This window comes from Tachypleus tridentatus, chromosome 7 (genome assembly GCF_004210375.1).
Source record: "Tachypleus tridentatus isolate NWPU-2018 chromosome 7, ASM421037v1, whole genome shotgun sequence".
Taxonomy (NCBI): domain Eukaryota; kingdom Metazoa; phylum Arthropoda; class Merostomata; order Xiphosura; family Limulidae; genus Tachypleus; species Tachypleus tridentatus.
Window position 1 is genome coordinate 114,391,070 of NC_134831.1, and position 25,344 is coordinate 114,416,413.

The following is a 25,344-nucleotide window of genomic DNA, read 5'->3' on the forward strand; positions in this document are numbered from 1 at the left end:
CTTCACACCTAGAGAGATACATGTTTTACAATCTAATTAGTTAAATTATCCTTCACACCTAGAGAGATACATGTTTTACAATCTAATTAGTTAAATTATCCTTCACACCTAGAGAGATACATGTTTTACAATCTAATTAGTTAAATTATCCTTCACACCTAGAGAGATACATGTTTTACAATCTAATTAGTTAAATTATCCTTCACACCTAGAGAGATACATGTTTTACAATCTAATTAGTTAAATTATCCTTCACACCTAGAGAGATACATGTTTTACAATCTAATTAGTTAAATTATCCTTCACACCTAGAGAGATACATGTTTTACAATCTAATTAGTTAAATTATCCTTCACACCTAGAGAGATTCATGTTTTACAATCTAATTAGTTAAATTATCCTTCACACCTAGAGAGATACATGTTTTACAATCTAATTAGTTAAATTATCCTTCACACCTAGAGACATGCATGTTTTACAATCTAATTAGTTAAATTATCCTTCACACCTAGAGAGATACATGTTTTACAATCTAATTAGTTAAATTATCCTTCACACCTAGAGAGATTCATGTTTTACAATCTAATTAGTTAAATTATCCTTCACACCTAGAGAGATACATGTTTTACAATCTAATTAGTTAAATTATCCTTCACACCTAGAGAGATACATGTTTTACAATCTAATTAGTTAAATTATCCTTCACACCTAGAGAGATACATGTTTTACAATCTAATTAGTTAAATTATCCTTCACACCTAGAGAGATACATGTTTTACAATCTAATTAGTTAAATTATCCTTCACACCTAGAGAGATACATGTTTTACAATCTAATTAGTTAAATTATCCTTCACACCTAGAGAGATACATGTTTTACAATCTAATTAGTTAAATTATCCTTCACACCTAGAGAGATACATGTTTTACAATCTAATTAGTTAAATTATCCTTCACACCAATCTAATTAGTTAAATTATCCTTCAGAGATATGTTTTACAATCTAATTAGTTAAATTATCCTTCACACCTAGAGACATTCATGTTTTACAATCTAATTAGTTAAATTATCCTTCACACCTAGAGATTGATGTTTTACAATCTAATTTGTTAAATTATCCTTCACACCTAGAGAGATACATGTTTTACAATCTAATTAGTTAAATTATCCTTCACACCTAGAGAGATACATGTTTTACAATCTAATTAGTTAAATTATCCTTCACACCTAGAGAGATACATGTTTTACAATCTAATTAGTTAAATTATCCTTCACACCTAGAGAGATACATGTTTTACAATCTAATTAGTTAAATTATCCTTCACACCTAGAGAGATACATGTTTTACAATCTAATTAGTTAAATTATCCTTCACACCTAGAGATACATGTTTTACAATCTAATTAGTTAAATTATCCTTCACACCTAGAGAGATACATGTTTTACAATCTAATTAGTTAAATTATCCTTCACACCTAGAGAGATGTTTTTACAATCATGTTTTACATCTAATTAGTTAAATTATCCTTCACACCTAGAGAGATTCATGTTTTACAATCTAATTAGTTAAATTATCCTTCACACCTAGAGAGATACATGTTTTACAATCTAATTAGTTAAATTATCCTTCACACCTAGAGAGATACATGTTTTTACAATCCTAATTATGTTTTAAATTATCCTTCACACCTAGAGAGATACATGTTTTACAATCTAATTAGTTAAATTATCCTTCACACCTAGAGAGATACATGTTTTACAATCTAATTAGTTAAATTATCCTTCACACCTAGAGAGATACATGTTTTACAATCTAATTAGTTAAATTATCCTTCACACCTAGAGACATTCATGTTTTACAATCTAATTAGTTAAATTATCCTTCACACCTAGAGAGATTGATGTTTTACAATCTAATTTGTTAAATTATCCTTCACACCTAGAGAGATACATGTTTTACAATCTAATTAGTTAAATTATCCTTCACACTTAGAGACATTCATGTTTTACAATCTAATTAGTTAAATTATCCTTCACACCTAGAGAGTTACATGTTTTACAATCTAATTAGTTAAATTATCCTTCACACCTAGAGACATTCATGTTTTACAATCTAATTAGTTAAATTATCCTTCACACCTAGAGAGATACATGTTTTACAATCTAATTAGTTAAATTATCCTTCACACCTAGAGAGATACATGTTTTACAATCTAATTAGTTAAATTATCCTTCACACCTAGAGAGATTCATGTTTTACAATCTAATTAGTTAAATTATCCTTCACACCTAGAGAGATACATGTTTTACAATCTAATTAGTTAAATTATCCTTCACACCTAGAGAGATACATGTTTTACAATCTAATTAGTTAAATTATCCTTCACACCTAGAGAGATACATGTTTTACAATCTAATTAGTTAAATTATCCTTCACACCTAGAGAGATACATGTTTTACAATCTAATTAGTTAAATTATCCTTCACACCTAGAGAGATACATGTTTTACAATCTAATTAGTTAAATTATCCTTCACACCTAGAGAGTTACATGTTTTACAATCTAATTAGTTAAATTATCCTTCACACCTAGAGAGATACATGTTTTACAATCTAATTAGTTAAATTATCCTTCACACCTAGAGAGTTACATGTTTTACAATCTAATTAGTTAAATTATCCTTCACACCTAGAGAGATACATGTTTTACAATCTAATTAGTTAAATTATCCTTCACACCTAGAGAGATACATGTTTTACAATCTAATTAGTTAAATTATCCTTCACACCTAGAGAGATACATGTTTTACAATCTAATTAGTTAAATTATCCTTCACACCTAGAGAGTTACATGTTTTACAATCTAATTAGTTAAATTATCCTTCACACCTAGAGAGATACATGTTTTACAATCTAATTAGTTAAATTATCCTTCACACCTAGAGAGATACATGTTTTACAATCTAATTAGTTAAATTATCCTTCACACCTAGAGAGATACATGTTTTACAATCTAATTAGTTAAATTATCCTTGAGAACTAGAGTGTTACATGTTTTACAATCTAATTAGTTAAATTATCCTTCACACCTAGAGAGATACATGTTTTGCAATCCTTTTATGTGGCACTTTGTCAAATGCTTTCAGAAACTCCAGATACATCAAATCTACACCTTTACCCTCATGTACCTAAGCAATAACCTTTTCCTATGTTTATTTTCTTTCCAATTTTGAGTCATAGGTATTGTAAATATATTTTGACACAAACATCAGAATGTAATAAGAAAGGGCTTATAACATAGGCCTAAAATGTTTCTATTGTCGTCTATTGAGCTGTAGTTATACCACCTGTTTTCCTCTTAAAATACACAAGTGACTTATTAAACCTTACCTCTGAAAGGAGTGAGCTTTAAGAAGTTATATTTGTGTGTGGATATTTATATTTAGCTGCCTGATGGCTTACGTTTTGTAGCTAGCGGTAGAATGAATGAAGATAATCTGCTTTGTTTACTCGTCAAAATGCCCAGCCTCGTTCTCACGACGATGTTGACACACCATATAAGGAAATCCGTAGCCTGGTGTATAAACTTGTAATATCATTCTACGACTTAACATTAAATCTTTTTAATAAAACTATTTTTTATGTTTTTTTTTTTTTTAATATTTTGCTGTACAAAATGAACACTAAAGTATAATTATATCTGTCTTTTATTTTTATTCGTTAAAATGCGGAGGGTGCACATGAACATTTAGGTAGTAAGGTGCATGCACATTTAGGACAACCAAAACCGAGTATTATCATTTACAGAATCACCTGACATTAGTTATTATCCAATAAGCGAATCACGCATGTGTATGTCATATTTCTATCTTTTATACTCTGTTAATGTTTAGCCAGAGAACATAAACATAGATACATAAACACACAAGATATGTAATTATATATTTATGTTTTAGGTGATTTCTAATCAATCAATGTATACAGTTTCCTTTATTTTCTGTTTTTAATTTTAGTTAACTTTAATAGATGGAAAAGTACATTAATCGGATATTGTTTTTCACACAATAAGATTTTGATTGGCAAACATAAACGTCACAACAGCCAATAGTAAACGCTGGGCGGTTGCCCTGGTTACTTAACACCAACAGTATAAAATAAACTGAGCCACAATTCGCCATGGAAAGTATTGTTTTCGAGCAATAAAAAGTTCTGAAAACACCGTGTACAGAGTAACTAACATAAAATTAAAAGTTTGAACTCTGGAGGTTATCTCAACTGTAAAAAAGAAACAACTGAGAATTTTCAGTGGTCGGTGAGACCTTGAATAGAATTCTAGTTTAATCTGTTACTAATTATACCTAAATAACTACCATGACTGAAAAAAACAAAACCAAAGCAGAGAAGTGAGTAAAATTATAAAAATTACGGTTTCTTTTATCACAATTATGTTCAAACAGTTCTGATAATTCAGTTTCTGGTTTTGGTTATTATAAGTACGTTCAAACAGTTCTGATAATTCAGTTTCTGGTTTTGGTTATTATAAGTACGTTCAAACAGTTCTGATAATTCAGTTTTGGTTTTGGTTATTATAAGTACGGTTCTGATTACAAGTACGTTCAAACAGTTCTGATAATTCAGTTTCTGGTTTCGGTTATTATAAGTACGTTCAAACAGTTCTGATAATTCAGTTTCTTGTTTTGGTTATTATAAGTACGTTCAAACAGTTCTGATAATTCAGTTTCTGGTTTTGGTTATTAAAAGTACGTCCAGACAGTTCTGATAATTCAGTTTCTGGTTTTGATTATTATAAGTACGTTCAAACAGTTCTGATAATTCAGTTTCTGGTTTTGGTTATTAATAGTACGTTCAAACAGTTCTGATAATTCAGTTTCTGGTTTTGGTTATTATAAGTACGTTCAAACAGTTCTGATAATTCAGTTTCTGTTTTCGGTTATTACAAGTACGATCAAAAGGTCCTGATAATTCAGTTTCTGGTTTCGGTTATTACAAGTACGTTCAAACAGTACTGATAATTCAGTTTCTGGTTTCGGTTATTACAAGTACGTTCAAACAGTACTGATAATTCAGGTTTTGGTTTCGGTTATTACAAGTACGTTCAAACAGTTCTGATGATTCAGGTTTTGGTTTCGGTTATTACAAGTACGTTCAAACAGTTCTGAATGTGATGATACAGTTTCTGGTTCCGTTTAATGCACTGCTAAGACAGTTCTGTTGATTTATTATGTCTGGTTATCTGTTACATGTCTAGTTAATTTTTTATGACCTATCATTATTTTTTATGTACTTTTCTCTATTTATATATCACTTGAGACTGGTTCATTGAACCAGTCTCTATCTCTTCCAGTTTGATGATAACTATAGCTTGAAAATCATATAATTAAATAGAAATTGTATCAGTAGTAGTTGGAGGAGCTTCGGTAATGGTTATTTGCGTTTCTTACCGTTCAATCGGCTAGAAACGATTTCTGTAGATGTTTAATTAATGGAAGGTTTTGCAGAGTATGGGCTTAACGTGATCTGTGCAACGCAAGGATCGAACACCGGGTTTTAATCATCATAGACTTTGACCCATTCTCCACGTATTACACCATAATATACTTATTCAAAGTTTTTTTTTTTTCATTCATGGGCATTAATGTCTCCACTCATCAATTTCCTTTATGGAGTGCATGGACTGTGGACTTTAAAACATACAGATCGTATTTGTAACAAAAATGTTCGTTACAGTTCACGAACTTTCAATCAGTTATTTACTCTATAAAAGGTAAAAACAACAACGTGAGTTTGATAATATGAATAAATTTACATATTTTTAACCACTACAATATAATCTAGTGATATAAAATATCTCCCAATACTATTGTTTTAAAACTTCATGTTTAAAGGTCCTTATAAGATCCCTCCCCCCCGAATTTTGCTAAACATTTTCATTTTATAAAACCTCATCACAAATCAAGGAGAATATTCGTTCACTAAAGATAGTCGCAACGAACGGTGCTGTAATGTGCGTTTTCTGATTGCTTTTCTACTTATTGATCTATGTTGGTAGATGCATGTAGAGGTCTTCAAATCGATGATTGTACCGAGAACACGGTCCGTCCAGTAGAGTCACAGCCATGCAACGTAAGAAAGGAAGTTGTAATAGGCGAACAAAATTAAGTTTACGGTTTGCCGGTTAACGAAGTGCCAAAATATGACAAACTATTCGAAACGTTAGAAAGGAATAACGTCTCCACTCTTGGAGCAAATTAACCTATGATACCTTGGGCGTGAGAAAGTATAACATTTTAAAGGGTTTGATCTGCTGCGTTCAAAACTGTAATTAGATCTCAAATAGGCCAAGAGATCTCGGAGTTATTACAAAAACGTTTTACCTGAAAAAAAAACAACAACCCAAACAAAGAAACAAACTCAGAATCGTTCTTTGAGCCACAATGCCGCGGCTAAAAATCTGTATGTACTTTATAACTTTGAAATACGGGGAGAGAACTGTGTATGTATTAGGTTGAGGAATAATTCATGAGCGTTTTTAAATAATTTCATTCAAGCATTACATGCAAGACTATACAATACTTCAATGCATGAACACATTACACCCAAAACATTTATTATGATACTTTATTTCATGTAATACCTAGGTATATAGTATGCATTGTTTTAAACGAAATTGCAAGAAATTAAACGCGAAAAGCAAATGGTGTCGAAAATGCTCGATTTTGTCCACTTGACAGTCCATTTAATGAGCTGAAAATGAAAGCAAAAATTAAAGACATATGAAAATCAAACACACCATCTATTAGAGCAAAAAATTATCTACCAAATGACATGAAATATTTTGCGAAAGCGTTTCATTTATGAATATATTTTGTTAACTTGAAAAAACACTCACGAATTATTCCTCAACCCAATATTTCAAAATTCTAAAACAACGATAGAACTACATATGTACTTCATCGTTTTAATAATACAAAATAATTCTATGTGTAATTTGAGGTTGAAAATAAATACAGTATTAAATTCTTCGTGTCATTTATTTGTACAAACATTAGAGTTATTTGGTACAAACATTAGAGTTATTTGCTATTAATCGTTAGATTTATTTGTCACAAATATTACATTTATTTACTACTAAACGTTAGATTTATTTGTTACTAAACATTAGATTTATTTGTTATAAACATTAGATTTATTTGGTACAAACATTAGATTTATTTGGTACAAACATTAGAAAGGGTTCTATTGCTCAGGTCATTAGGTGGTGTGTGTTATATAACCCAGAAAAGATAACGGAGGCCCAACAGTGGTAAAGTTTATAACGCTAAAAGTCTGGTTTCGATACTTGTGGTGAGTCCAGCACAGACAGTACACTTTGTGGCTGATGAAGAGATGCGTGCGTTACAAAATCAGATTAAGGTTCGTAATGAACTGTTACATTTTAAAGTGTTTTCTAAATGTCTCACGATTTATTCCTAAGAATCAAAATAATGGTTAATATAAAAATAAATTGTGCTTTCACCCGGAAAGTATAGACACGTTTGTAACAAGACACAAGAGGTATTTCTTTTTGGAATTTCGCACAAAGCTACTTGAGGGCTATCTGCGCTAGCCGTCCCTAATTTAGCAGTGTAAGACAAGAGAGAAGGCAGCTAGTCATCACCACCCACCGCTAACTCTTGGGCTACTCTTTTACCAACGAATAGTGGGATTGACCGTAACATTATAACGCCCCCACGGCTAAAAGGGCGAGCATGTTTGGCGCGATGGGGATTCGAACCCGCGACACTCAAACGCAAAAGGATAACCTGTAATCCGAAAATATAAGCAATAAATTTTTACGTGGCCTAGTGTTCAAGGTTTGAGACCGACTTTAATTGTAGGTATGTGATAAAAGAGACAGTCAATTCTGATCACTCAAACATAAGTGCTGAAACTTCTTTTTAATTTTTTAACTAGTATTTTACATGAAAATGATTTTCAGAAACACGTTCATGAAAATTGTTAATGTTAAGATCTTTACCCTGTCAGGCCCGGCATGGCCAAGTGTTTAAGGTACTCGACTCGTAATCCGAGGGTCGAGGGTTCGAATCCCCGTCACCCCAAACATGCTCGCTCTCTTGGCCGTGGGGGCGTTATAATGTGACGGTCAATCCCACTATTCGTTGGTAAGAGTAGCCCAAGAGTTGGCGGTGGGTGGTGATGATTAGCTGCCTTCCCTCTAGTCTTACACTGCTAAATTAAGGACGGCTAGCGCAGATAGCCCTCAAGTAGTTTTAAGCAAAATTCTAAACAAATCTACCCTGTCTGACGTATTCCAGTTGGCTTGATGAGTCCTGGTATTGTGGGGAAAGGCTTCGTCGGCACTGGAGATGACAGATGTAGTGTATCTTACATAGTATATACTATTCCGCTTTGTTTTCACTCACGGGTTCTTAGAACATATATGTGACAGGACTTTAGTGTAGAACCGATAGGTATTGTCGTGCTACACGTGGACAGCAAGCCGTTAAGCCTTAACGAATGTTTTTACATTTTGTTCATTTTAATTTGTGTATGTGAAACAAAGTGTATATATAACCTTAAGATAAAAGCTAATGGGCAACAACCCCCGTCACGTTTCTAATACTTTTCTCTTTCTCCATAAGTTGTCATTTTTCTCTAGTTGTCTGTCATGCTCCTTAATTCAATATTTAATCCTACAAATTTCGTTCTGTTTATGTCTTTGCTCGCCTGTTCCTGATCATCGAGTGCCTTTAATATATGATAGCGAGGCACCAGGACTCCTGAAAGTGACAAGTCAGGTTAACCAATAAGATTGATCCTTCGCGATCTCTTATGGCACGTGCTGTCTCTATGGTAAATGATAACTTGAGTTGGAAATAGCTTGAAATCAAGGCTGTAAAGTGAATACTTCGTTTTATTCAGTACGGAAATATTTCTAGAAAAATTATTTCCACGGCTTTTTCCTTATGCTGTACATCAGACATAATTCTGGACATCAAAGTCCATGTAGTTATTATTTATCTACAAAGACTTATTTTAATATACAAATTGGAAAGTTAATAAAAGATTATTAATATTAATTTCAAATAAGTTTGAGGAAAAAAATACAAATGATAAGTCGAAAATAAAATGATTAATATTTTATTTGAAACAGGAACTTACAGACTACGGAGTTTAAATTTCTACAGAATGTTAATCTGTCGAGTTTACATCTGTTTTATTTGAAACAGGAACTTACAGACTACGGAGTTTAAATTTCTACAGAATGTTAATCTGTCGAGTTTACATCTGACAAAAACATTTCTGTTTTTCAGTCAGTAAAGGAACAATATTCTCTTAACTTATTGAATTTCAAGCTGAATGAATACATCGAAATTAATGTAATGAATAGAGATGTCTTCAGGTCAATTTAAAACGACTTTTAGGCCTAATGTTTTGTTTTGTTTTTCAGTCCAGTAAATCACATTCCATTAATTTATCCAATAACGGCATGTAAAATCAAACAGAAAAAAATATCATGTTCCGACAATCAATATCCTTCCTCCTAGAATTATTTATTTTATTACATAAAAAAAAGATTCTGAAATAAGGTTTTTAACAACATTTTGTTAAATGTAAAAAAACTTTTTTTATAAACTGATATCAATTCTTCTATTTTATTTATCGTCGTCAAAATGCGGGGTTTTCTAAATTTATTCATCAAACAAACTATAAGAAAAGAACCATAACATACAAGAACTAAATACCAAGACGCCCAAACTTTGAATGCAGTTAACTACAGGTATGGCGTTATTATAAAACAGTTACAACTTTGTGTTCATTGTTGTGAGTACCAATAGATGAAACAGATGATCACGCGCATTGCTTTCTCCAGCACAGATGCCATGTTGTTGTTGGTGCAGCTTACCTGCCACCTGGTGACAAGAAACTCAATACCGTTAGTTGAATATAAGTAAAGTTATATTCTGGTATTTTGAAATGTGATAATAAATATTAGTTACTTTAAAAGTATAATATTTAGAAAGTGTCCTCAGGTCGGTTAGCAGCATGTTTAAGGACTTGCAACGCTAAAAACATGAGCTTCGATTCCTTGTGGTGAACAAATTGAAGGTAACTCATTGTATAGATTTCTGCTGACACAACCAAAGCAGTCTATAGAAGTAAAACCAAAAGTTGTCTTTGTGTGACTTAGGTTAACTCATATAAGTAGAACTAGTGTTTAGAATTAAGTAAAATTTTTGTTCGTATGACTTTGGTTAGCTCATGTAAGTGTAGCCAGTCTTCAGAAATAAAAACAAGTCTTCTTAGCGTAACTTAGTTTAGCCTATGTAGTTTTTTTTTTACAATCTGCAAAATAACACATTTATTTCTATTTTTATTGTCTCCCACTAGTACAACGGTAAGTCTACGAATTTACAGGCGTTCGAGTACCTTCGGTGGATTCAGCAAATAGCCCGATGTGGCTTTGCTGTAAGAAAACACACCCACTGTTTTTATTTCAGGTGATCGTCCTTGTTAAGCCTCTAATTACTAAGTGAATAACGTCATCAAACGTCATTAATTTGTGTTCTGTAGCGCTCCTTTGTATATGCTTTGGTCTTTTGCGAATTGATAGAGCTATAAAAGTTTTAATGAAATTACGTTTGGAAAATTAGATGAAAAGCAGCAGTTATGATAGAAAATACGATATACAGTTGTCTAGATAGAAGATACGATATACAGTTGTCTAAATAGAATATACGATAGACAGTTGTCTAGATAGAAGATACGATATACAGTTGTCTAAATAGAAGATACGATAGACAGTTGTCTAGATAGAAGATACGATAGACAGTTGTCTAAATAGAAGATACGATATACAGTTGTCTAAATAGAATATACGATAGACAGTTGTCTAGATAGAAGATACGATATACAGTTGTCTAAATAGAAGATACGATAGACAATTGTCTAGATAGAAGATACGATAGACAGTTGTCTAAATAGAAGATACGATAGACAGTTGTCTGGATAGAAGATACGATAGACAGTTGTCTAAATAGAAGATACCATAGACAGTTGTCTAGATAGAAGATACAATATACAGTTGTCTAAATAGAAGATACGATAGACAGTTGTCTAGATAGAAGATACGATAGACAGTTGTCTAAATAGAAGATACGATAGACAGTTGTCTAGATAGAAGATACGATAGACAGTTGTCTAAATAGAAGATACGATAGACAGTTGTCTAGATAGAAGATACGATAGACAGTTGTCTAAATAGAAGATACGATAGACAGTTGTCTAGATAGAAGATACGATAGACAGTTGTTTAGATAGAAGATACGATAGACAGTTGTCTGGATAGAAGATACGATAGACAGTTGTCTAGATAGAAGATACGATAGACAGTTGTCTAGATAGAAAATACGATAGACAGTTGTCTAGATAGAAGATACGATAGACAGTTGTCTAGATAGAAGATACGATAAACAGTTGTCTAGATAGAAGATACGATAGACAGTTGTCTAGAGAGAAGATACGACAGACAGTTGTCTACATAGAAGATACGATAGACAGTTGTCTAGATATAAGATACGATAGACAGTTGTCTAGATAGAAGATACGATAGACAGTTGTCTAGATAGAAGATACGATAGACAGTTGTCTAGATAGAAGATACGATAGACAGTTGTCTAGATAGAAGATACGACAGACAGTTGTCTACATAGAAGATACGATAGACAGTTGTCTAGATAGAAGATACGATAGACAGTTGTCTAGATAGAATATACGACAGACAGTTGTCTAGATAGAAGATACGATAGACAGTTGTCTAGATAGAAGATACGACAGACAGTTGTCTACATAGAAGATACGATAGACAGTTGTCTACATAGAAGATACGATAGACAGTTGTCTAGATAGAAGATACGATAGACAGTTGTCTACGTAAGAGAAATAGAAAAATAAGAAAAATATATTTTAGTCCTGTTTGTCTTATTTATTATTAAACGCAAAGCTGCATGGTTGCCAATTTGTGCTCTTCTTATCGCGAGTATCGAAACCAGAATTATAGTGTTATTAGTTGTCACACTTACCGCTGAACCACAAGTGAGTTAAAACCGAAAGGTAACAAAATAATCATACAAGATAAAATATTAAATATTTTCTATTATTTCTCCTGTTTTGCAGCCATTTTCTAACGCGTAAGCTCATTAACACCGTAAAGTTGCCTTGAGATACTTTTATTAATTTAAAAATGAACGTTTTTAAAGATCTTATATGTATACTTATTATTAATATTATGAAATTGTTTTACATATCAAAGCGTTTGCGTATGCAATAAATAAAAAAAATCTGATTGTCCTGCCATCTAGTAGCATTTTGTAAAGATAGTTGGAAAATACATTGGCTACAAAAGGTGAATTACCTAATACTTGGATTTAGAATATCACACTTTAACACTACTTGCATTAAGAATAGTGTTGTTAACTAACATTTGACTGTAACATCTCTAGAAATCGAAATACACCGTGAAGCTGTAGATTATGAATTAACACTAAACTTGATTTATAATAACACAGACTTGTGAATTTAAACTTCATAAAAGTTGTTTTGATCGTAATAACATATTTTGAAAATAATATTCATTTTCCTTCTATCACGTAAGGAGTTTTCACAGATTGGGAGAAAAGAATTTCGTACTTAAATCAACTTTCGTTTACCAGACCGATCATTTTTTTATTGTTGTGTTTGGGTTCTAGAATGATTGATAATACTCTCACGTCGCGATTGGTCTAGAGAAATCTATGGACAGTGGTTGTAAGCATTTTAAACGTAACAAAAAAATCTGTACGTGATGGAGGAAAATGGATGTTATTTTCGGATTACTGTAGAACGTGTGAAAATTTCAAGACAATAAAACCACCACAGAACTGTGTAAGTAGCCATTAATTTGTTAAAAACCATTCGTTTTCCCTTCCTAGGTGGCTTAGCGGTAAGCGTGAGGTTTCACAAAGCTAAAATTCAAGGGTTGATTCCTGCAGCGCATTTAGAAACAAACTATTGGTAGTATGTTTTAAACTATCGTAAGTTTTATGAAAGTATTCTAGCCTTTATTAGTTTCATGATTAATGTAAAATCGAGATTGAAGATTACATAAATTTACAGTTTCCGTGTATGCTGCTGTGGTGTGTCCAACTAAGTGTATATCAATTGTACTCTTACATACTTTGCACGCATCACGTTTGTTGGACTTTGAAAATATAAAAAGTAAGGGAGAGAGAAAAAACTTACGGAAAATAATTTCTAATGATATTCATGGATATCCAACTTGTATATCCAGACGATGTTCTTTAAATCAGTGGTTTCAGAAGTATGAAGAGAGAGATATTGCAAGAAATCTCCCCAGAGATCACACAAGTAAAGCAAATATTTACTGCTCTGTTACTAAAGCACACTCAGCATCGCAGATGAAATTTAAATCACTGTATACTTACAAGCATGTCTGTTTCAGCCTGTTATGGACATGGTGGTTAGGGCACTTGACTCGAAATCTGTGTCACGGATTCGATTTTACAGCTGTGGGGCCGTTATAATATGACAGTCAATATTCGTTGGCAGTTAGGATTGTTGAGTATCACTATTAAACTAGGGACGACTACTTGAGTAGCTGTGCGCGATAAAAACAAACCAAATCATTTTGTAGTACAAACCAAATCATTCTGTAGTTCACTGTAGTTCTTAGTTTATTGGTAATGGCTATTTATTGCCTTTGTTTATACGGATATAGTAACGTTTGTTTTAGGAACGGGTGTGTTTGTCTTATAGCAAAGTTACATTGGGCTATCTGCTGAGCCCACCGAGGGGAATCGAACCCCTGATTTTAGCGTTGTGAATCCGTAGAGATACCGCTGTACTAGCGGGAGTCATTTTAAGGACGGTAGGTGTCAAGTACCACAGACAAGAGAAAGGAGGCACTGTTTGAGTACCCCTGCTTTAGAGTTTATTTTTATTTGTCTGTTGTTTAGTATAAAGCAACACAATAGTATATCTCTGATGCTTCCACCGCAGGTAGGAAGCCTGGTTTTTAACGGTATGAATTTTCAGTTTTACAGTTGAACCACTAGGGGTCACCCTGGTTTAGAATAATATTTCAGAGAAGGAAAACGAGTTACCTTTTTTTTTTTTCTTGTCCTTTATTTTATAGACATTCGAACTATTTCATTATTTATTAATTTGGTGAAATTCGCGGGCCGTGTAAGATACTGAATACTATCGTATTGATTCCCTCGGGTTCGATTCCCGGTAGTGAACTCAACAGATGGCCCAATGTGACTTTGCTCTAAATCAATCAAACACTTCGTGTCAGAGTGACATAAGAATCTATTGAAGAACTTTTGTTTCTCCTGAATAAACAAATTCTCAGATTAAACTTTCATCATTTGGTGAAATGAAAATAATTTTAGTTTGTATTAATAAGCACCCCGCTAGTACAGCAGTAAGTCTATGGGTTTACAACGCTAAAATTAGGGGGTTCGATTCCCCTCGATGGGCTCAGCAGATAGCCCTATGTGGCTTTGCTATAAGAAAACACGTCGTATTAATAAATCATAAGTTTTCTTGTTTGTTTTGAAACAATAAGTAATAACATCGTTTCAGTGAGAACTTAAATTTCAAGAAATCTTTTATTTTAGTGAAACAAATTAAAGTTGTTTTCTTTTAGGTGACCAACGGTCAGCATTATCTTTTATACTTTCTACAGCGTTGTTTGAAAACAACTTTCGAAGCTCATTAAACCTTGTTTCTTTAAATTAAATTACTAAAATCTTTTTATGTGAAATACTTCACTCATCCAGCTACGTCATCACAGAAACTTGTTAGTTATAAAACAATCACTGTCACCTCTGACCTTACAGGTAATGGCTGGTTCAATGTGGGTCATGCTAGAGGTCATGTTGTTCGGAGCTCTTCTGCTTTATCAAACGGTGAGTCCTTACTTTGGTTATTTTTAAACGTGTATATTGAATGTAAATCTTATGATTTTAAAACTGTCCTGTATGATGCTGTTTAATTATTCTTTCAAAAGTGCTGAAAAGAACTATGTTCTAAACTGTGCTAGTAATACAAGTGTTTTTGGAAAACAAACAACTTCTCACAAAGAATCTAATAATTTTAGATATAATACTATGTAACAAAATTTTTACTTTTTCTTGTTCCTGGCCATAAAGTGTTATTTCCCAATTGTTTATGCCTAAACTAAATGGAAAAGACCTATTTTTCTCTTCAAACTTTGCTTTTGTGACCTGGGAGCGTATAACGAAAACATGGTGGGAGATTATATTTGGGGTTGATGCGTGAAAGTGATTTACATTAAAGTCGCAAATCTAAAAAAGACTACTCACTGCTAAACATTTTTGTACAACTTTAGTATAAATATATGTAAATCTTGATTCATATCTTGTTTTATTCAGACCTTATGTAAATGAAAATATGCAAATTTGCCCGGTTTTACAAAGAAAATAGGTTAATTTCTAAATTTCATTATCCAAGTCACAAAAGCAAAGTTTGAAGGGAATAATGGCCATTTTCTGTACTTTTACAACATAAGAAATTAAGAAATAACACGTACTATCCAGGAACAAAATTTGTGTTACATAGTGTAATGACCGGTTTGGTTTGTATAGGTAACTCCTACAGCCTTATTCGACCTTCATCCATCTTTTTGCTAGGTCGGCCACTAGGGTGCTCATATTAGACAAGAATGTTGCCATATGTTATCAAACAGAAAACACAATCTATAGGTAAATTAAAGTAATTTTTTGTTTAGCAGTTTCCTGTATAATATTTAATTTCACCATTAATCATTATGTGCCACCTAGCGTCGTGTTGACTAAATTATACGCTATGTTATATTTTAAATTTAAATTGATCTGAAGGCAGCTAGTTAACTCTTGGGCTACTATTTTACTCCACGGGGGCCCGCATGGCTAAGCGTGTTAGCGTTCGACTCGTAATCCGAGGGTCACGGGTTCGAATCCTGGTCGCACCAAACATACTCGCCCTTTCAGCCGTGGAGGCGTTATAATGTGACGGTCAATCTCACTACTCGTTCAAAAAGAGTAGCCCAAGAGTTGGCGGTGGGTGGTGATAACTAGCTGTCTTCCTTCTAGTCTTACACTGCTAAATTAGGGACGGCTAGCGCAGATAGCCCTCGAGTAGTTTTAAGCAAAATTCTAAACAAATCTACCCTGTCTGACGTATTCCAGTTGGCTTGATGAGTCCTGGTATTGTGGGGAAAGGCTTCGTCGGCACTGGATATGACAGATGTAGTGTATCTTACATAGTATATACTATTCCGCCAAACAAGCATGTTTGGCGATAGGGATTCGAATCCGCCATCCACAGATTGCGAGAACCCTAGTCGCCGAATCAAACCAGTTATTTTCAAATGACCATAGTTTTATAGCTATGTTTTATCTTTAACGGTTTCTGATGTTCAGAAATCTGACCCACAAGGATAAGGTAAATCAAATTTATTAGAGACGCTTGTCTATCAATAACAAGACCCCAGTGGCTCAGCGGTAAACCTCAGGCTTGCAACACTAAAAGTCGGATTTCAGTATCCGCAGTGTAGTTGAAGGCTTAACAATAACAAATACTAGATTATGACGAAATAACTTTTCTAATAATTTAAAAACTTAATGTTCTTGTTGTTGTAACATTGAATACTAGATTATGACGAAATAACTTTTCTAATAATTTAAAAACTTAATGTTCTTGTTGTTGTAACTTCGCTTGAAACGAGAAAGTAATGATTTTAGCATATCTTACTTTCTACAGCGTTCCTTCCCTCACAGAAAAGCGCCAATGTGTCACAGTTTCTATTTCTTTTTAGGGACCCGAGTTGACCCTGTTGTAAAGCTCTGGATTTCAGAGATGGCTAACTGGGTTTGAAAACGGCACTACTAATGCTTTCTCTATCACCACCAGCCGTTTTTAAATATATAATTTTCTCTACAAGTGGGTTTTCTCTTCATCACGGACATGGGTTTGAATCCATGCGATAACACAAAATCTTCCCCATATTTTAAATTTGTGGGTGCGTTATAAAAGCAACAGTTAATCTCTATGTACAAATGGTGGGTACTGTGACTTTGGTACGGCGACGAATACTATTTTTTAACAGTTCCTAAATACGTCTACTTGCACAGCATGTGGTAAAGTTGCTTGTTTGTTTTAAAAGGTCAAGCAAATATATTTCTATTTAGTTAAAGAAGCCGAATTATAGTATGGGATTTTGAGAGCAGTATTTTAGTTACATTGTCTGTACTGCAATAGTATACTTATTTTTGTATGATGGATTTATTTTCTTATTTTATAGGTGGTGATACGTTATTTTGAACCAACTCTTGTCACGTGTCTTTTAGAGCCCTGGTTTAGAGAGTTAGGTTTTGCTGTATTTTATGGGAGTATTGTGCTAAAAGTGTACAGGTATGAAAGGTCCTGAAAATTGATTATTTTCGAGTACAAAAAAAATATAAATAATATATTAGTTATCAACTGAACTTGTAAAAAAAATTGTAACTGTTTTGTAACCAAATGATTGTTACTTATATTTTTTACACTAAAATTTATTCGTAAAATATTAGATATAACAACTTTAATATTATAGTTTTAATAAGTTATCTTTAAAGACTTCTACTGAACTATATAAATTACGATACATTAAGATTATAAGTTATATATATAGTTTGGTGAAAGTTACGAATCCGAAAACCTTGCTTTATTGGTATTTTACTCATAACTCATTTTAAAAGGCATCATTTGAAAAAATATGGTGGTTGGAATAAAAATAAAATGTCTTTTTTTTTCCCCTCTGGTTAGAATTTTAGCAGAGTTTCAGACCCGAAAGGCCCACCGTGTTTGTGTCAGAGATAAAGACTTGATGAAGTATTTGTTTGGAATTGTATTGGTTGTCATAGGCTACATGGCTGCTTGGACGGCAGTAGTTATGGACAATGTCGCCAGAGGGAACGACATTCTCGATCAACAAAAAACTGTGGACGGGCTTAAATTTTTCACTTGCAGGGCCCTATGGTGGGACTATGTTACGGAAGTAGGTAGGTCAGATTAAAAAAAAAGTGTAACACAAACAAGTAACAGGAATTATTAAACAAGGACTGAAATTACATAATTGCGACAACTTATAAATTTAATAAAAATATAAACTTTTGAACTAAATTATTATTAATACGCAAAATATTCATATACAAAAAATTAATCTTAAATGTGCAATTGAAGTTTTATTTAACTAACATGCCCTAGCTAGATATTCACATGTCTGTGTTAACGTGTTTTGATTATGACTATCGTGTTTTACTTTCTTTTTATTATGCAGGGGAGTTTTTATTTCTTCTTTTGGGAAGCTACGTAACCTACTGTATTCGTAACGCTAGGCCTGACTTTAATCGTGAAAAGTGGGCACTTTGTGCTGCGATTTACATGGAACTTATCATCTCCGTTATAACTCACACAGTCAGGTAATGTTTACTTTGATCCTTAGTTAAGTACAGAAAATTTGATCTAATCTAATTCTGTGTTTCTGCACTTCTAAATTTGAAAGTTATTTTAAGCAAAAGATACAATACACATTTGAATCTGTGTTAGCGATAGGCTTAGATTATCGATTTAAAGAACCCCTCGAGAAACTGTATACCTGTTGGTAAGCCTATTTTGCTTCGACTTGTGATCAATATAAGGACCTGTATTTATAATTATAGGCCTATTTTTCATCAACTAATTAACCTAATAATAAATATTTATAAAAATAAGTCTTCTTTTATTTGATTATTGATACACGTGATAGGCCTATTTTGTTCGTAGTTTTATGATCCATGTGAAAATTAACATTAGTGATGACTACCTTTCACCGACTGTAATCTACGCGAGAGTTCATACTTTGTATATTAGCAATATCTACTTTTTATCTACTCATAATTCACATGAAAATCTGTGTATCTAACACTCAGCCAGTAGGCCTTCTTTTCTCCAACTTGCTATACTAGACCGTATGAACATTTGTACTGATACACGGATTCGTGTTGTCCACTGATGAATTATCGGCACTTTTTATTTAAATACAGATTTACTGATGTATTTTGTACACTATATTTGAATGTAGTATGTTTACTGAAAGAGAAACATCTACTTATTAATTGTGACGTGAAGAATAAAAGTCTTTTCAGAAAGTACGTTTTATATTAAAACTCTGTCCCGAAAGTGTGCACGTACTTCGTTTCATTTTCAATGGGTCTAAACAAAAGGTGGTTACAAATATACTATAGCGAACTTTTTGTACAACAACCAGTGACGTAATTAGGTAGGGGCTAGAGGGGTCTCAGCACTAGGGCTCATGGTCTTAATGGGGGCGTATTAATATTTTTATTCTATGTAAAATTTCGTGGGATGTAGGGCCCACACAACCTTAAATCCTCCATTGACAACAACATATTAAAAGCTTATCAAAGTTTTTAAAAAGCTGACGTTAAGTTGTAGAATAATATTATAATTTTATTTATTAGTTGTTCTAAGTACAGTAAAGTTTAGTCTTAATTAAACTAAAGCAAAAACGTATTTATTTCGTTATCGGACAGGTAAAAAACTAACGTTAGGCTTAAGACAAGTAAACTTATAGATTTCGATATCTGTGATTGAATTATTTTGTATTATTCTATGATTCCTTTATTTAAAGAATCACTGTTGCAAAAAAGATACCAATTTGATCACAACGTTTGCATGTCTCTGATAATATATAAATATTTAAAATAAAGGTTATTAAAAGATGCATAGTAATCTATTGATAAAAGCCATCTAGTGTAGCACATTATTTAGAAATATTGAGTAATTAAAATGAGATTAAATATACGCAAATAATAAAATTTTCATTTTGACTCTACTTATAAATTAGTCGTTCATGAGTTCTTCTTTGTATGATATTTTTCTACTGTATATCTAACGCTTATTTATTTTTTGGTGAGGGCTACTTACCAACGTGTAATGTTATTGTTTTCTAGGCGTGTGATGTGGTTGTCACTTGGTCAGGACTATTTGTTCTTCCTGTACTTTCTTCGATGCCAGTTGACCGTCACACTTATACTTACGTTCATCTTCGGACCAAAAGTAAAACAATTTAATTTCATACGTATAGATATGTATGTGCGTGTGTACAAGTTCATTATTTCTGTTTACAAAATGGGTTAAAATTTCTGGATTGAAACGAAGGTAGCTTATTTGATAGCGGAATGAGTGTGTGTCTTTTGATAGAATGAATCAATCACAAAAAATAGATGGATAAGTTCCACTATTGGTCTTGTCATGGCCATGTGATTTTAACTCTAGTCGCGTGCAAGTAACGCCCATCTTGATGAGTTTGTTTGATCAGTTGCACTGTGTGTTGAAGAAATATGTCCAGAGTGGGTGAACTTAACACATGTTATCAAGTATAACAGTTGTAAGTTTTACACTACACTTACAATTATGCTTTACTGTTGATTTTACTAATATTTACTTAAAGAAGATGAGGCACTCCTCCTACGTCCGAGGGCGTAAACATTGAATGTAGGGCTTGAACTGATAAATTACACCAGTAACTTGTATTTACACGTATAATGTATTTACACGTAACTTGTATTTACACGTAACTTGTATTTACACGTATAATGTATTTACACGTAACTTGTATTTACACGTAACTTGTATTTACACGTATAATGTATATACACGTAACTTGTATTTACACGTATAATTTACTTCACAATTTACAGCTACTTCATTTCACACCTGGTTTATTCCTCGTGATACAATGGCGCCCCCGCTAGTACAGCGGTATGTCTCCGGATTTACAACGCTAAAATCAGGGGTTCGATTCCCCTCGGTGGGCTGAGCAGATAGCCCTTTGTGGCTTTGCTATATGAAAAACAAACAAACAAACAAGTGATACAATGGTGTTAGGCCCGGCATGCTCAGGTGGCCAAAGCACTCGACTCGTAATCCGAGGGTCGCGGGTTCGAATCCTCGTCATACCAAACATGCTCGCCCTTTCAGCCGTGGGGGTGTTATAAAGTGACGGTCAATCCCAATATCCGTTGGTAAAAGAGTAGTCCAAGAGTTGGCAATGGGTAGTGATGACTAGCTGCCTTCCTTCTGGTCATATATTACTATAATGGGGATGGCTAGCGCAGATAGCTCTCGAGTAGCTTTGTGCGAAATTCAAAAAACAAACCAAACAGAATGGTGGTACAATTACTTCACTGATCCCTCTCTGCAAAGGTTCTTGGTGATCCTACCCGTGAACATCTAACATGGAACTGACCATGTGAAAAGTAATGAATTTTCAGATGTAGCCATTGTACTCTAGGAGACTGACAAAAATGTGAATATTTGACAGTTCTAATCAATAAACAACAACTTAAATTATAAAATATTAGTATATTAAAGATTGGTCCAAAACTGTGCACTACCTAAAGAAATATATTTTTGCTGTGGGTATGGCCCAGTATGGGTTGGTCTGGGTAATAACAGCCATATGATATACCCGTTTATCTATTGTATCACCCTACCAAGTTTGGTAGATATTGGACCACAGACCTCGGAATAATTTGCAGATAAACGTTTTTTTTTTTTTTTTGCTTTCGTAAGTACTAATAAAATGTGGTACCCCGGTGAAACAGCTGTAGGTCTATAAATTTACATCGCCTGAATCAGAGGTTCGTTACCCATTGGTGGATACAACGGATAGCCCTATATGGCTTTGCTATAAAACACACACTCACTCAAAATGAAAAAAAAAACAAATGTGATGAAAGGTTATTTTAAATCCACTTTTTATTCAACCAGCTCCTAGTGGAAGTAACTACTAATTAATTGATACGTTTACTAGGGAAATATCTCACTTTTCCTTTTGGAACAATCGCATTTCTCTTATACCCATTTGTTTATGAAACTGAGCACTGTACTAAAACATTCACCACCAAACACGTATATAAATAAAACTTAATATCTGAAAGAGGGACTTAAGTGCTCTACGGGACAGTCATTTTTTAAACCTTTGATTAGTATATTTTTGGGCTAAGAATTATTATACAGAATAGCTATTCTGACCATGGTATAGTTTAACTTACCTGAATCAAGCTTGCTTGTGCTCTAGAAAAACAAATCCTCATTGTGTTTTTTTAATCATGTCGTATATTTATTTGAAGCTATGGTACCATCACAGACCTCTGGACCCTAATGACCATCACCATAATCGTCACCTCTCATGTGACCTGCAAGACCACCTACCAGAAGCCTTGAAACTACACGAAGCCATTATGTCGAATGGTGAAATTGACTTGACAGAGATCAACTTGGCAGATATGAACCCAGAAGACATCAGGGTAACCATATTTAAATATAACTTAGTTCTGTTAAGGGAATCATCACGACAATAATAGTTAAATCTGATGAAATGTTGTGAATACAATTATATTCTGTAGAACCGATCAAACCTTGTCTAGTGTTGTAGGTTTTAGAGTTAGTGTTGTTTTAGCTTCCTGTTCTTGATCCGAAATATCCCTGGTTAAATCTCAGGTACTTGAAATCATTTAGTACCAGCTACGTCTTAAGTGACATACTTGAACTGGTACAACAATAGTGAGCCATTGAATGACAGATATTTGAACTGGTACGCCAGTAACGAGGCATTGAATGACATATTTGAACTGGTACACCAATAGCGAGGCATTGAATGACAGATATTTGAACTGGTACGCCAATGGCGAGACATTGAATGACAGATATTTGAACTGGTACGCCAATGGCGAGACATTGAATGACAGATATTTGAATTGGTACACCAGTAGAAAAACATTGAGTAGATGTTGTTCATTCAGACAATGTTTCCAACTTAGAATGCTCTACTCTCTTGTCAAAAACTACAGGGTATTCGGAAAGTCACAGTGCAGTTTTGTAATCATATGTCTATTTAGTCGATTTCAAGCCAGCAACTGATAGCAGTGTTTAGATTGTTTTGTTTGTTTGTTTTGGAATTTCGCACAAAGCTACTCGAGGGCTATCTGTGCTAGCCGTCCCTAATTTAGCAGTTTAAGACTAGAGGGAAGGCAGCTAGTCATCACCACCCACCGCCAACTCTTGGGCTATTTTTTTACCAACAAATAGTGGGATTGACCGTTACATTATAACGCTTCCAGGGCTGAAAGGGCGAGCATGTTTGATGTGACGGGGATTCACATTTCAGCTAACTCTGATAAGAGTGACAACACTTTACACTATAGAACTAACGCTGATAAGAGTGACAACACTTTACACTATAGAACTAACACTGATAAGAGTGACAACATACAACACTATAGAACTAACGCTGATAAGAGTGACAACAGACAACACTATAACACACCCACGGCTGAAAGGGCGAACGTCTTTGGTGTTTAAAAATATATAGAGATGTTTCCGCCAGTACTGGGCCCGACATGGCCAGGTGTGTTAGCCCGTTCGACTCGTTATCTGACGTAATCCCCGTCGCATCAAACATGCTTGCCCTTTCAGCCGTGGAGTTGTTATAATGTGACGGTCAATCCCACTGTTCTTGGTAAAAGAGTAGTACAGTAATTGGCGGTGAGTGGTGATGACTAGCTTCCTTCCCCTTTAGTCTTACACTGCTAAATTAGGGACGGCTGGCGTAGATAGCCCTCGTGTAGATTTGCGCGAAATTCAACAACAAACCAATCCGCGAGTAATGTGGATTTTTGAAACTTTCAGTTTAATATCTTAGAAGAGGTTTTATTTCTCAACATTCTTTGTCTGGAAATAACGCGTCTGTGCCGGAATGGATAGTAACAGGGCTAACTAATGACTTACAGATGTTAAAAGAAAGGTTTGGACATCCTACAAGTGTCAACATATACATATAATAACGTATTAAATGCGGTAACGCCTCCAGTCATGGAAAATGTCTTTTTAGCCGTGGGATCGTTATAAAGTGATGACCAATCCTATTTCTAGTTAGCCAACAGTTGACGGCTGGTGGTGATGAATAGCTACCTCCCATGTAGTCTTACAATACTGAATTGGAAATGGCTAGCCGTAGATAGCCCTTGGGTATCATTGTGTGAAATTCAATAAAAACAACCATTAACGCTGATAAGAGTGACAACACTTTACACTATAGAACTAACGCTGATAAGAGTGACAACACTTTACACTATAGAATTAACGCTGATAAGAGTGACAACACTTTACACTATAGAACTAACGCTGATAAGAGTGACAACACTTTACACTATAGAACTAACGCTGATAAGAGTGACAACACTTTACACTATAGAACTAACGCTGATAAGAGTGACAACACTTTACACTATAGAACTAACACTGATAAGAGTGACAACACACAACACTGTAGAGCTAACTCTGATAAGAGTGACAACACTTTACACTATAGAACTAACGCTGAGAAGAGTGACAACACTTTACACTATAGAACTAACACTGATAAGAGTGACAACAAACAACATTATAGAACTAACGCTGATAAGAGTGACAACACTTTACACTATAGAACTAACGCTGATAAGAGTGACAACACACAACACTATAGAACTAACGCTGATAAGAGTGACAACACACAACACTATAGAACTAACGCTGATAAGAGTGACAACACTTTACACCATAGAACTAACACTGATAAGAGAGACAACACTTTACACTATAGAACTAACGCTGATAAGAGTGACAACACACAACACTATAGAACTAACACTGATAAGAGAGACAACACACAACACTATAGAACTAACGCTGATAAGAGTGACAACACTTTACACTGTAGACCTAACGCTGATAAGAGTGACAACACTTTACACTATAGAACTAACGCTGATAAGAGTGACAACACTTTACACAATAGAACTAACGCTGATAAGAGTGACAACACACAACACTATAGAACTAACGCTGATAAGAGTGACAACACTTTACACTATAGAACTAACACTGATAAGAGAGACAACACACAACACTATAGAACTAACGCTGATAAGAGTGACAACACACAACACTATAGAACTAACGCTGATAAGAGTGACAACACACAACACTATAGAACTAACGCTGATAAGAGTGACAACACTTTACACTATAGAACTAACGCTGATAAGAGTGACAACACTTTACACTATAGAACTAACGCTGATAAGAGTGACAACACTTTACACTATAGAACTAACGCTGATAAGAGTGACAACACACAACACTATAGAACTAACGCTGATAAGAGTGA

General features: G+C 33.8%; 1 protein-coding gene across 1 annotated transcript in view; it reads left to right on the forward strand.

Annotated features, from left to right (window-relative positions):
• LOC143257780 (metabotropic glycine receptor-like) overlaps positions 1-25,344 on the forward strand; it is a 178,597-nt gene that overhangs the window by 119,586 nt on the left and 33,667 nt on the right. Inside the window, exons 5-10 of the mRNA XM_076516812.1 lie at positions 14,924-14,992; positions 17,389-17,498; positions 17,892-18,127; positions 18,406-18,547; positions 20,081-20,186; positions 22,265-22,441. Of these exons, the coding sequence (XP_076372927.1) occupies positions 14,924-14,992; positions 17,389-17,498; positions 17,892-18,127; positions 18,406-18,547; positions 20,081-20,186; positions 22,265-22,441 (840 nt within the window). The remainder of the gene's footprint in view (positions 1-14,923; positions 14,993-17,388; positions 17,499-17,891; positions 18,128-18,405; positions 18,548-20,080; positions 20,187-22,264; positions 22,442-25,344) is intronic.